Source organism: Astatotilapia calliptera, chromosome 12, assembly GCF_900246225.1.
Source record: "Astatotilapia calliptera chromosome 12, fAstCal1.2, whole genome shotgun sequence".
Taxonomy (NCBI): Eukaryota; Metazoa; Chordata; class Actinopteri; order Cichliformes; family Cichlidae; genus Astatotilapia; species Astatotilapia calliptera.
This window is the reverse complement of record NC_039313.1, coordinates 33,295,027-33,307,384: the sequence shown is the minus strand read 5'-3', so window position 1 is coordinate 33,307,384 and position 12,358 is coordinate 33,295,027. Positions and strand designations below refer to the sequence as shown.

General features: G+C 40.5%; 2 protein-coding genes across 5 annotated transcripts in view; one reads left to right on the top strand and one right to left on the bottom strand.

The window, feature by feature from the left end:
* Window positions 1-12,358, top strand: part of fras1 (Fraser extracellular matrix complex subunit 1) — a 297,426-nt gene that overhangs the window by 56,727 nt on the left and 228,341 nt on the right. The window lies entirely within an intron of this gene.
* Window positions 7,866-12,260, bottom strand: LOC113033167 (uncharacterized protein MG328-like). Its single transcript, XM_026186635.1, has one exon. It carries the CDS (start codon window positions 9,584-9,586, stop codon window positions 8,237-8,239), a length of 1,350 nt encoding a protein of 449 aa, XP_026042420.1. The 5' UTR covers window positions 9,587-12,260; the 3' UTR covers window positions 7,866-8,236.

Here is a 12,358-nt window from a genome sequence, read left to right as displayed (position 1 = left end):
GATGTGGACTTGCACATGAACTTGACACAGGACGAAAGGCAGACGAGAGAGCGTACATGAAAGCACAACACAACAACGACGCGACACGGAAGACATGGTAGAATCAGAAAATGACACAGGGATAAGAAAATAAGGACTAAGAGTATTATTAACTAAACATGAAAACCAAGGACTAAACTAAATGAAAAAACGTAACATTTTTCAAAGAAATCAGGAAAACCTCACAATGAACCATGACACAGACGGGCACATTTCATTTGCAACTGGGAAGAAGGTACAACGATCTCCAACACTTCCTGTTTTTCATGAAAACGCTTTGGAAGAAGAGAGTAGACATGTGGACACCTATATGGAAAAAAGACACTTTGTAAACCATGTGTAACCAACAACATTTTTACACTTTATAAGTTAGTCAACTGAATCAACATTAGAATTAGTCTATGATAATCTTATGATATTTAGTTGACGAAAACTAAAAGATTTAGAGGCATAAATTATGACTAAAAGGACGTTTTAGTAAAAGACTATGACTAAAACTAAATCAAAATTTTGAAGCGTTCAGTGTATGTGGAAGTAATCCCTGTGAGCCAAATACTAAGGGTTCAGACTGTTCAGCATTCAGTTTTTGAAATGTTTCTGCTCTTCATCATAGTCTAGATGATATTACTGAGAGTTGGTATCTCCAACATGGTCATCTCAACACAACTGTGGCAGTGACAAATAGAGAAGCTGCTCCAAGGCTGAGGTCAAATATGGAATAGTTTGAACTGTGTGTCATGCAGAGCTACACTAGTGGAGTCCAAGAATGAGCATAGAGGACTGGAAAGCCATCTTCTTTCAGTCTTTTTATTTTACACCTGTACTTCTCACACACAGCAGGTCGCAGTAATGAGCCGGGCTGTTGCTGGACAACAGCCCGGCTCATTACTGCGACCAGCAACTGTCAGCCGTACACCTTGGTTTGTTTTTGTATTTCATGGCGCTGTGAAAGAGCTGTTTGGCCTTCACAGGCTCAAGCCTCTCACATACTAAATATCATCTTTGAACCCTCACCTTGTGCCTAGAGGGCTTACACTTGACTATAATTACTTCCCAAACACGATCGTAAATCCGTGGTTCCCCACCCTCCCTCTCCCTGCGGTCGACAGTTCAGCTTCTGGTGAAGCTTTGCCCTTCGCTGATGAAACGAAGGCTGCTGCGACATGTTGCTGCTTTGCAGGGATGCCCTGAGTTTGTCCTGAGCATTGCCAGATGGAGGAGATTTTTAACCTTTGTTTCACAGATTTGCAGAGCACAGGAGCCCTGCTTTACTTTGACACTTGTAGTCAGTTACAGTCATGCCTGGCAGCTAGAGGCCAAATGCCACCTGGAACAGTGGGAGGTTTTTTCTCCAGGGACAGCCGTGAGTGCAAAAATGTGCAGAGTAAAAAAAAGATGAAAATACCTGAGGCTGTTTTGGCAGAATAGCTCTTGTAGTTGTCATCATTTTTGTTGGAGGGGTCAAACTGTAAGGGCCCATGCACCGGGGCGGTATTCCCCCACAGGTCCAACTTCTATTTGAAGCGTATTTGTTCATGTGTAAACAAGCAGAAAAAGTGAACCCACAACTAAATAGAAAGCTACTTTCTGCTGCTCCTAGGGCAGCTCTGCTTGTTTGATTTGGCAGATTTTAACAATGGATAAACTTCCCAATGCAAAACCAAAGGGATCTGTGTCCTCTCCTGGGACTGAACTGGGCAGCTTTTGCTTGTTAGGAAAGTGTAAACTACACCCAAGTAAATTATGAGTTTTTAGTGGTTCCATAGTGTGGTGGTTTACACATTTACCTAACAAGTCAAAGAACCCTAGCTCAGTCCTAAGGAAACACAGGGGTTGTCAGGAAAAGCATATGGCATAAAAATCTGTGAGATCAGTTACGTGGAGCTACTCAATTCAATTTTATTTATACAGTCGCCTCAAGGCGCTTTACTCCCTCGTGAATATGGGAGTCGCTCAAAGTAGCCTCACTATTCTCCCTGCAAATCTTTTAACCCTCTCAGGCTCAAATTAAACTTTTTGTTGCTAATGCACAACCAAGTCCTGCAGTGGTACTCCTGAGTAACAAAAACTCATAAAATATGTATGTGGGGTAATCAGATTGTTAGTTTTTAACTGTTGCAAATCGGCAACGCCTGCCTCGAGAAGGTTAATGTAAAGTTATGTTGTGAGAAACTGACTTTTACACCCTGCTGCCTCTCCAGTGAGCCTCTCCTCCCACGGATGGAGTCCAACTCCATTGCTCCGGACTGCAGCTGAGTCCTTATTTCTGCAGCCTGAAGAACAGAACAGCGATTGCTGTGGCCTCACTGGAGAGGCAACTTCATGACACTGAGGTTCAACTTTCTTTTTAACATAAAATACTGTGGAAAACATAAGTTAATTGAAAAAAGGGTCAGAATGTTTGCCACATATACTTACCAAGGCTACATCTACTGGTGGACGTTGATTTGTTCACATCACCTGATTGCTGGAGCTCTGTCTAGGCTTAGAGTTGAGTTTTGTGTAAACCACAATCTAAATGTTAAAATGTAAAAAATATGAGACTTTGGGAGAATCGTATATTCCAAAACTTATCCCACATTTGCAAATTGCACATATAGAACTGCTCTTCTGGTTGGAAACAAGGTTCTGGTCAGATTCTTCCTTGTACGAATCAGCCTCATATTTGTTTATCATATCTTGATCAACCTGAGATTAAAACTCCTCTCGACTGTCTGTCACATTTGTACTGCCGGCTCTGCGGTCTTGCTGTCCTCCCTGAGACCCTAAGAAACGTGGCACAGTCACCTGTCAGTAGCCCTTGGCGTGCAGATGATTTGTGCCGACACGCTCGGTTGCTTCCTCCCACCTGTCCTGCTCTTTGGTCCCACAGAGAGGTCATCGCCGCTGCTATTTCAGCCACCCCTCCTGCTGGTAGAGAAAATGTAAAATGTGGTGAAAGCACTGCAACAAACAGCAAATGAATATCCAGCACTGCAGCCTCTCTTTCTGCCAGCAGGAAATGATGTGTGTGGCTGACTTTCAGATTCATGACTGCCTCTGGCATGATTTTTTTCTGTATTTCCATCCGCATGTTGGATTTCTGATTTTGCATCATGCATCCGAGTACTGCAGTACAGAAGATAAAACTAAATATTTGATTTAAAAACCTGGATTATGTGTTGATATTGGCCTTAAAGCCCATAAGAAAATATGTAATTTCACTAATGACTGATGCAACAAATGATTTTTTTTTCTTTCTTTTTTTTACAGACGCTCAGTATATGTGAGAGAATGGCTGATATTTTGTTGCCTGATTTACAAAATAAGATGAGCATTTAAAATTCCATTCAGGTATTAAAATGCTCACAGGGAAGATTATATTTTCTTGTCTCCAGTTTTTGGGATTTGCAGTTTTGGAATTTCAGGATGAAGCAGAAGAATGAGGAATAAATGAAACTAAAGACAGAGAGCAGGTTAAAAGAGAAAAACTGCAATCTTGTATCAAAGCCTTCATTTAAATAGCTTCTTACTCCAATCCAGTGTATCCTTTTCTGGCTTTGTACTTAAGCCTTCAGTTGTCAGCTCGCTGTTTGTACTAAATGCCTCGTGACACACGGATCACCTGAAATTTTCTGCAACTGTTCATTTGGCTTTGGCTTTTTAAAAGCTCTGACTCGACTTATGTCATGTTTTGAGGGAAGATTATTTGATCGCTCTCCACCGTGTGCGTGCTTACCTTGTTGAGTCCTCATAAGGAGCGCGGAGTTCAGAGATTAGGCTCAATACACAATGCGGTGTAAATAATGTGCATTTACATAAATGATTATGTAAATGCAAATCTGTATTTGATGTGTTGTCATCCCAAAATGTGAATCTGAATAGAAACTGCTGCCACCAAGAGACAAGATAAACGTGAAAATTGTCTCTAAATTATAGAATCGTTACTCAGCCTGTGCGAATGTCACGTCCCTCCATAAAGGAACACCTGCCTGTGTGCTGTTTGTGCACTGAGTTCAGAGGAGGTCAGGTCCCCTCTTCCTCCTCCTCCTCCCTTCCTCTTTCTGTTGCATGTCATGCACAGATGAACCTGAGGGGAAGGTTGAGGTCAGGAGTTCCTTTCAGGCCTGGCTGAAGTATTGAGCTTTTCGGCATCAATAAATCATTACCTCGTCAGATTTGGGATGTTAGTGTAATTACAGTAAACCGATCAGGCATAACTAAACAGACGTTTGGCCTCAAGAGGCCAACATTCTGCATCTAATGTTATTAAACCTCAGGTTCAGCTCAGATTATCATTTAAAGCAGGAAGAGCGCTACTTGTGAATCAGCAAATGGAGCTGTGTTTGCAGTTTTCATTCGATGTCAGATCATATGAGAGTAAAGGACCAATAAAAACTTAAGATGTTTTTCCGCTTCAGGAAAGGCAAAGAGGTGATGTCAGCAAAGAGGTTAATGGAAGTCTGTTTCCTACAGAAGTTGTGTTGAAGTTGGTATTTATAAGTGTTGCTTTCTTTCCTAAGATTGTCTCAGTATGAGCAGAACTTTGAAGGTTAAATACATTTAAAATTTATTTATTTGGCTACACCAGCTCAGCTCACCATGCGTCACCAGTGCACAGTAGAAACAGGACTTTGATGGAGCACACTAGAAACTCCTCTCAAGTCCACAACTGGAAAAGATGATTGAACAAATTTATATCAGATATTTTGTCGCACAGTGATATAGGTCTGTAGGTTTGTTGCAATATGAAAACAAACACATCTGCAAAAAAATGCAACCAGTGCATGAAGCTGAAGCAAACATGCATCTGCAGTCTGTGGACTCAGAAAACAGGAGGTGTGGAGGACACAAGCAATGGTTTGTTGTCAGTTTTGAGATCTGTCTGTCTCAGCTGTCACACAGCTGTCAGTGCTTCCTGTCTGAGCAAACCGTCTTCCTGTCAATCTGTAAACCCGTTGGCTGTCAGCTTCTGCAGAAACAGTCCATAGGTCAAAGAAAATAGAATTAAAAATTCACTTCTTGCTCGAAGCATGAAAACAGCTCGGGATTAAACTTTGTTGTACTCTGAAAAAGACTCTATTTGGGGCCCCACCTGCTGTGGATATTTACACATTATATCGACCCTAAGTATACAGTACGCTGGTTCGATCCCTTTAGGGTTGCATCAGGAAGGGCGTTCGGCATAAACACTGCCAGATGAAATCTGTGGATCTACCTGCTGTGGCTGCTCCCTGTGAGTAAGTTGAAAGGAGGTTCTTCGTTTTCTTTTATAAGTATATTGTGGTCATGATTATATTTGCTTAAATTAAAAGTCGATTACATCACCACTTTAAAAACGCCCCGGCCGCCTCCTTAAACTGTAACTGTGATGGCGATGTGGAAAAGTAAATTCCTATAAAAAACATGAGAAAAGGCACTGATATCATCCTCCTTCGTCCCTGAACTTCACCACATCCTGCCATATAAAAACACATCCCCTCGACTCTTTGATTTTTTTCTTTTTTCATCTTTTCAAATTCAAGGCCGTTCTGCTCATCTAAAGGCTCAATTTATTCCTCAGCTGAAGTTGAAAGAGACTTTACACCCTCAGAGCTCTTTTTCCCAATGCGAATGCTCCCCCCCCCCCCCCCCCCCTTTTTATGAGGAGGAGGTTTTTGTGAAAGAAAGACAAATCTCAGCTCGTCAGCTTGGTTATGGCGACACCCGCCTGGGGTCGGGAGCTGGGATTTTCTCCGTGAGCCAGATCTGTCTCCTACGCATACATGCTTGCAGAGCTGTGAGGTTTTAAGAAGTGATGTACAGCATGGAGACGCTTGTTCGGGAGAGTGTTGAGTTGATGAATCTGGTTTTGTCAGACAAGTTTAAGGAATGTTTTATTTATTTTTTTATTTTTTTATTTTTTTGGAAAGTGAGAGAGCACAAAACAAATTGCCATGTACTCCAGGACCCAAGAAAAATGAGTGGTCATCAGAAGGTGACATGTGGCAGGAGGGTGAGTGATTTATCCAGAACTCGGGAGCTGGAATCCAAAGATACATTTCCTTTTGAGGCACTGGGCTGGGACAGAAGAAGAAAGAGTCAAGAGCCATGACTAGAATCTGTTCAGATCTCAGCAGATGAATCGATTAGCGTTGCATAAGAAGCTTTTAGTTTGTTTTTTTTTTTAAACGCAGAAACTAGTCAACGTGGACCCAGGGCAGAGAAAGTCCGAACTCAGGATTACTACAGACTTCTGAATAGGAGGAGCCAGTGTTGTGCAAGCTGACCCTTTTCAAAAAGCTCAAAAATCTGCTTGTGTAGATTAAAAAGAACAATGTGGTGCCTGCAGTTTCTGATTATTGCCGGGGTCTTAAAAGCTTTCCCGTTTATGAAAGAACTTCAGAAACATACATTTCTGTTCAAAGTATCCAACTGTTGAAATTAGGTAAATTTATTCGTGTATAAAGTTTTGGGCTACTTTTATCTTTGGTAACAAGATTGAACGTTTGACCTTCTCGTTGCTTTTCTCCTTCACCTTCCTCCTATTAGCCATTGTTTTTGTGTAGGTTTATTCTTTTACTCTAATTTATTGGACTCCGTGTGGGAGTTTTCCAATATAAACAAGCTCCCTGCATACAAAACAGTTGGAGATGAGTTCAGGGTATTCGTGTTGTGCTAGGGGTGGAGATGACCGTCTCACATTGATTTTCTCTGAGTCTGGAGGAGAGTTTTTGTGGCCTCAGTTGTAGGCTGCAAAGACCAGCATCGCTCTGACTCTTCTAACTCTGCCTGCCAATTGTTTACATATTTGACATAACTTCTGCTGTTGTGCCTCCAGGCACCTGCTGCGCAGCTCAAAATGCCTCGCCAGGGGCAGCGTATCCAATAGCTGCTCTGTCAGTCTGCATCTGCTTGATAACACAAGAAATTACAGCTTTCTGTCCATCTGCCTTCCTGAGTGAGATTTCTGTGCTTTGACAGGCAGTGGACAGACTGCAGAGCTTTTTGCTGTGTTTTCATGGCAAAAGAAGCTTGTCTCACCTTGTCCTGAACATCATCTGAATGTGGAGCTGACTTTTACTATTTTGAAAAGGCCATGCATCGCTGAGATAGCATGCTTTAACCAAGTTAATGAATTTATATGTATTACACTATTAAAATGACCCAGTAAGGATGCAGAATATACTGTAGAGGATTTCGTTTCCATGTTAAATCCTACATACTAGAGAAAAATCTAGAAAATAAGGTTAAAAATAAATAAAACTACAGTACTATTTGTTTTGCCCCCCCTTAAAAACAATCCTTAAACTTGTGCTATTGTTGTCAACGCATTGATTATTTTAAGTTTGAGTCCAACATGTAGCTTTTCTTACCACTCCAAACATTGTCCTGTTTACTCAGTCCTCATGCTGAGTGTTTAGAGCCACATATTCGTGCTCCCAAGTAACATTCGGAGATAAAATATCAGAATTTCAGGAGCTGGGCCACGCCTCCAAACTTGACCCTTCCAGTTCTTATTTATGTATCACCCCCGATTTCTACAAGCTGTTCTCGTTCTCATGCCCCACCCTCCCTTACATACAACAATCTTGTTTGTAAGGCATCTTAAACTGCACTGAATGTCACATGGTTGCTGATACGTCTCCAGGCCTGTGTAAGTGGGACCTACTGTGGGGAATAGAGTATACTAACTGCCCCCAAAATGAGAAACTTCAGTTTACAAAACAGACAAAAAGACAAACCAATTTACTCCTTTTTGAATTGATTTTTTTATTCTTTTTTTTTTTATTTTTTTTATTTTTTTAAAGAATCACAATCTTTTATTTCAGCTATAGAGAAATTCAATATGAGGATATGTTGTGTCGCTCACTGCTGTTACAATACAAATCAGTGGAATATATATGATAAACGAATGTGCAATGGTTACTCGTCGTGGTGTCGTCTGTTTCCTCCACAGAGCCTACAGATTTAACCATGTGATGATTAAAACCAGTGTGAACCACAATCAGGAAAACAATTTTGTGCTCATTGTCACTCATTTTTTGTTCCTGAACCCTGGAGCTGTCTTGACCTTTCTGCACGTTCACAGACAATTCTTGCTTTTACTCCTTTTTGCTCTCTATGTACTTGGACAAAACTTCCTCGAACTTGGATCACTGCTTCTCGCACATCTTGAGCTCCTTTTCAAGAGCACCAACTCTCTGCGGTAATTGAGAGGTTTGTTTCTTCTTTTCTTTTAGAGTGATTTCAAGTTCTTTCTGCACAGTAACGGCAGTCTGAGAGTATATCTCCCAGACTTCAGTCCTTTGAGCTCATCTACCCTCTGCAGGAGCTTGTCTCGGCGCTGCTCAGAGAGAGCTTCATGTTTAAACTTTGCTCCACTGTACTGATTTTCCATAGCCTTTAATTTAGCTATGAGATTTGCGTTCTCCATCTTTAGTGTCTCCATGTCATAGAGAAGATGCTCTGCAGATTTAGAAGTGCTCTCCACTTTCATTTGTAACTTTTTATATTCTTTAGAAAACCGAGATTTCTCTTTCTTAACAGCTTCCTCAAGTTCTCTGCGAGCCGCTTTCTCTTCATCGAGATCGTTTTGCATAAGCTCCCTCTCATTTTTGAGAAACTCAACTTCGTCTCGCAGGGTCTGGTTTTCAGAAGACAGGTCCTGATTTTCGGAGGTCAGTCGATTCAGTTTTTGTGTTTTAGCGTGCTCCTGGGAGACAATGGAGTCGTAGCTCCTCTGGAGTGCAGAGTTCTTCTCTTGTTCTTTCTGCACAGTATCTCTCTCAGACTGCCGTCCTTTGAGCTCATCTACCACCTGCAGGAGCTTGTCTCGGCGCTGCTCAGAGAGAGCTTCATGTTTAAACTTTGCTCCACTGTACTGATTTTCCATAGCGTCTAATTTAGCTGTGAGATTTGCGTTCTCCATCTTTAGTGTCTCCATGTCATAGAGAAGATGCTGTGCAGATTTAGAAGTTCTTCTCCTGCAACGTGGAGGCAGTGGAGGCAGCGCTGTCACTTTCATTTCTAATTTTTTATATTCTTTAGAAAACCGAGATTTGTCTTCCTTAACAGGTTCCTCAAGTTCTCTGCGAGCCGCTTTCTCTTCATCGAGATCTTTTTGCATAAGCTCCCTCTCATTTTTGAGAAACTCAACTTCGTCTCGCAGGGTCTGGTTTTCAGAAGACAGGTCCTGATTTCCAGAGTTCTTCTCTTGTTCTTTCTGGACATCTGATGCCCACTTGTTAACGTTTTCCTGCAGCCTTAAAATCATGGTGTCCTTGGCCTCGATATCATCCTGGAGCTTTTGGACTTTGAGGCGCAGAAACTGTATTTCATTGTTTTTTTCTAGGTTTTGTTTCTGCTGCTCAGTGAGACGATCCTCTAGTGCCTTAATATCAGCGGCCTCTGCATTTTCATTTCCATGTTTAAGTGAGGAGATCATCAGATCTTTGTGGAGTTTCTTGATCGTCTTCTTGTCCTCATCACTGTTAGCCATCATTTGACTAATTCTGGTTTTAAGGTCCTCAGTGCTGCTCCGGTATTCTTTCTGTGACTTCTTTAGATCAGCCACTTTTGTCTTCATGCGTTTCAGTTCTTCACGCTCTTTTTTCACAGCTTTTTCAAGACGATCATTTTCCTCTTGCAGCTTTTTAAAGGCTTCATCCTGTTGAGATTTAGCCTCTTTTTCTATTTCTAACTCCTTTTGGAGAGCAAGCTTGTCTTCTTCCAGTTGTTTGAGACAAGTCTGAGTCTTCTTAGACTTTTCAGGACCATCGTACTGTGGAAAGCGAAAACAATTATCGTGTTGTTGAATATGTCAAACAATTTGTACAGAATAGAAATATGTAGCTTTGTTCATAGTTAAATATTTATATTTTTCTAGCATGTTTGTTCAGTTTAAAATAAATTTGCCAAAGCAGGCGGTGGCTGGATGTGAGTAAAAAATTCAAACATTCTCATCAGGGTGTTTTCATTTTCTTAAGACAAGAGAATTGCCTTTAAATAATAAAGCAAAACAACTATTTTCTTAGCATGTGTCTTCAGTTGGTCATTAATGTGTGTGTGTGTGTGTGTGTGTGTACGTTGGGTATTCATATCTTGTGGGGACATCTTATTGACGTAATGCTTTCCCTACCCCCTAACCCTAACCATGAAACACACAAGGATATGTGCGCACATGCAGACACACACACACACAAACAAACCTCTCCAAAATCATATTCATATCCCATTTCAGAGTTGTCCACTGAAACAGGGTCTTCCTGAAAACCAGCAGCTCCCTCAGATTCCTCTTTGAATTCCTCTTCGAAGTGGTCGTGAGCAGACGAGTCTCCGGCCTCTTTCCTGGGGGCGTCCCAAAAATCACCAGATTTCTCAGACTCTTTGCTTTTTTCTGCTTTGTTTTCAAATTCTGACTTCTCTTTTTCAAATTTGTAGAGATGATCAGATTTCTCCTCTTCCGAATCACTCTCACAGTCTTCTTCAATGTCATCACTCTCACAGTTCTCTTCAATGTCATCTATAATTTCTTCCTCAATTTCATCATCATCGTCTTGGTCAAAAGATTTGCCGCCACCACTCCACTGAAAATTCGTTGTGGAGGAAAAAAGTACGTCTACGCGTTTGCTGCTCATTCTCTTAGATGAAAACGGCTCCTTTGTAATAATTTCCTCTGAATGTCGCTGGGTTAAAAACTTGGCTCTCTGAGCAACACGAACGGTAACTTGTGGTAATGCAGTCAGCGTGTGCCTGTATCTACTATCACATGCAGAATAGAGTTGCAGCAGAACGAGGAGAGAGGCGTCTATTTCGAATAATAATAACACGTTGTCATCACGGGCCAGTGTTGCCATTCTACTCGGCATTCAAACATGTTTACATTCTAAACAGTCGCTCTTTGGAGTCTTGGTTCACCTTTAAAAAAAAAACAAAAACCCGTGTCCTCTTAATCCTTGGCTTAATTTAATTAAACTTTCCTAAACTACCTTTATCTTATGTATCACAATGCAATTTTATTTTCTAAAAGTAAATTCATATTTCGTCCACACACAAACCATCTTCCACTGTTTAACGAGACCAACTGGACCAGGTTAAAACAGCATGCTGCTTTTATTCTTTTAAACACGCTGACAGCCTCCTGCAGCTCTGACGAACAGAAGCTTTAAGTTATCTTTAAATAATGTTATTTTCACAACAAGATTTTATTTCCATCAGTTTACCTTGTAATCTCTAAATAGAAAGGTTCTATAAATAAGGAATCACCATAGATCAAGTGTGTATAATAAAATAATATACATATGGAAAAAATCAGGTTGAAAATGCAGCTGTGGTTTTTGATGAAGTCACTGCTAAAGCTGCATTGAAAGCCTTGTTTCCCTCAGGGATGGTCATGTATCCAACAGTGCAGTGTCCCTACCATCTTCACTATGGCACTCTAGGCATGTGTGTCATTCATGCTAATACAGACCTGAAACATTTGAATGTGACAAATATGCAAAAAAATAAAAGAAATCAGGAAGAGGGGAATATTTTTTCGCAACACTATAAATCGGGTAATAAAGCAGGGTACGCCCTCAAGGTATGGGGACTTTGGCTGACATTATTGTGCATATATGCATTGTTTAATTCAAAATAAAGTATTGGGACATTTTGTAAATTTCCTTTTGTGTATATATAAAAAGTACACAGTGAATGCTGATTGGATACGTATGTTTTTAAAATTCTGTAGATTTAGACAGAAAATGTTTGGTTTTGTTTGTTTTAGCACAACCAAACTTAACAGCAGCAGTGACGCTCAACTGATCCTCATACGGCTTTAATGCAGTTTTTTATATTAGTGGTTGTCTACCTCAGATTGCTCAATCAGTAACATTTTACTGTAGAGAGATCTGAACATTTTCAGATCAAAAAACACAAGACATCCCTTTGCTTTCAAACAGCAGCTTTGAAATTAAACCCTCAGAGTGACACGAGGCTGTTATCCGTCGTGCAGAATCGATAGAAACTGAATGAAAGTGTGAAAGCTTATATTCTCTTTCATCGAGCAAAAGGTAAAAAAAACCTGTCAAATGACTGAATCTCTTTATAACTGTAAAGCAGTTTGTTATAAGGGCTTTCATTTTAATTTACTTATACTAACAAAAGCCAAACTGCAATGTAATCAAAACCTCTTAATGTAATTTTACTTTAATCGTTATGCTGAATGGTGATGGTACAATGCAAGTATTACTGTCAGATAAATGTAGTATAGTAGCAAGTGGAACATTTCTTATTAGGGCTGTAATAGATTACCAACAGTAAGAATGACAACACGGCATTTCTGATTATGCAGATTTAAAAGACAAATGTGGTTTGG

Coding starts and splice junctions, on each gene's coding strand:
- LOC113033167 (XM_026186635.1), bottom strand. CDS start 9,586: ATGAAGACAAAAGTGGCTGATCTAAAGAAGTCACAGAAAGAATACCGG.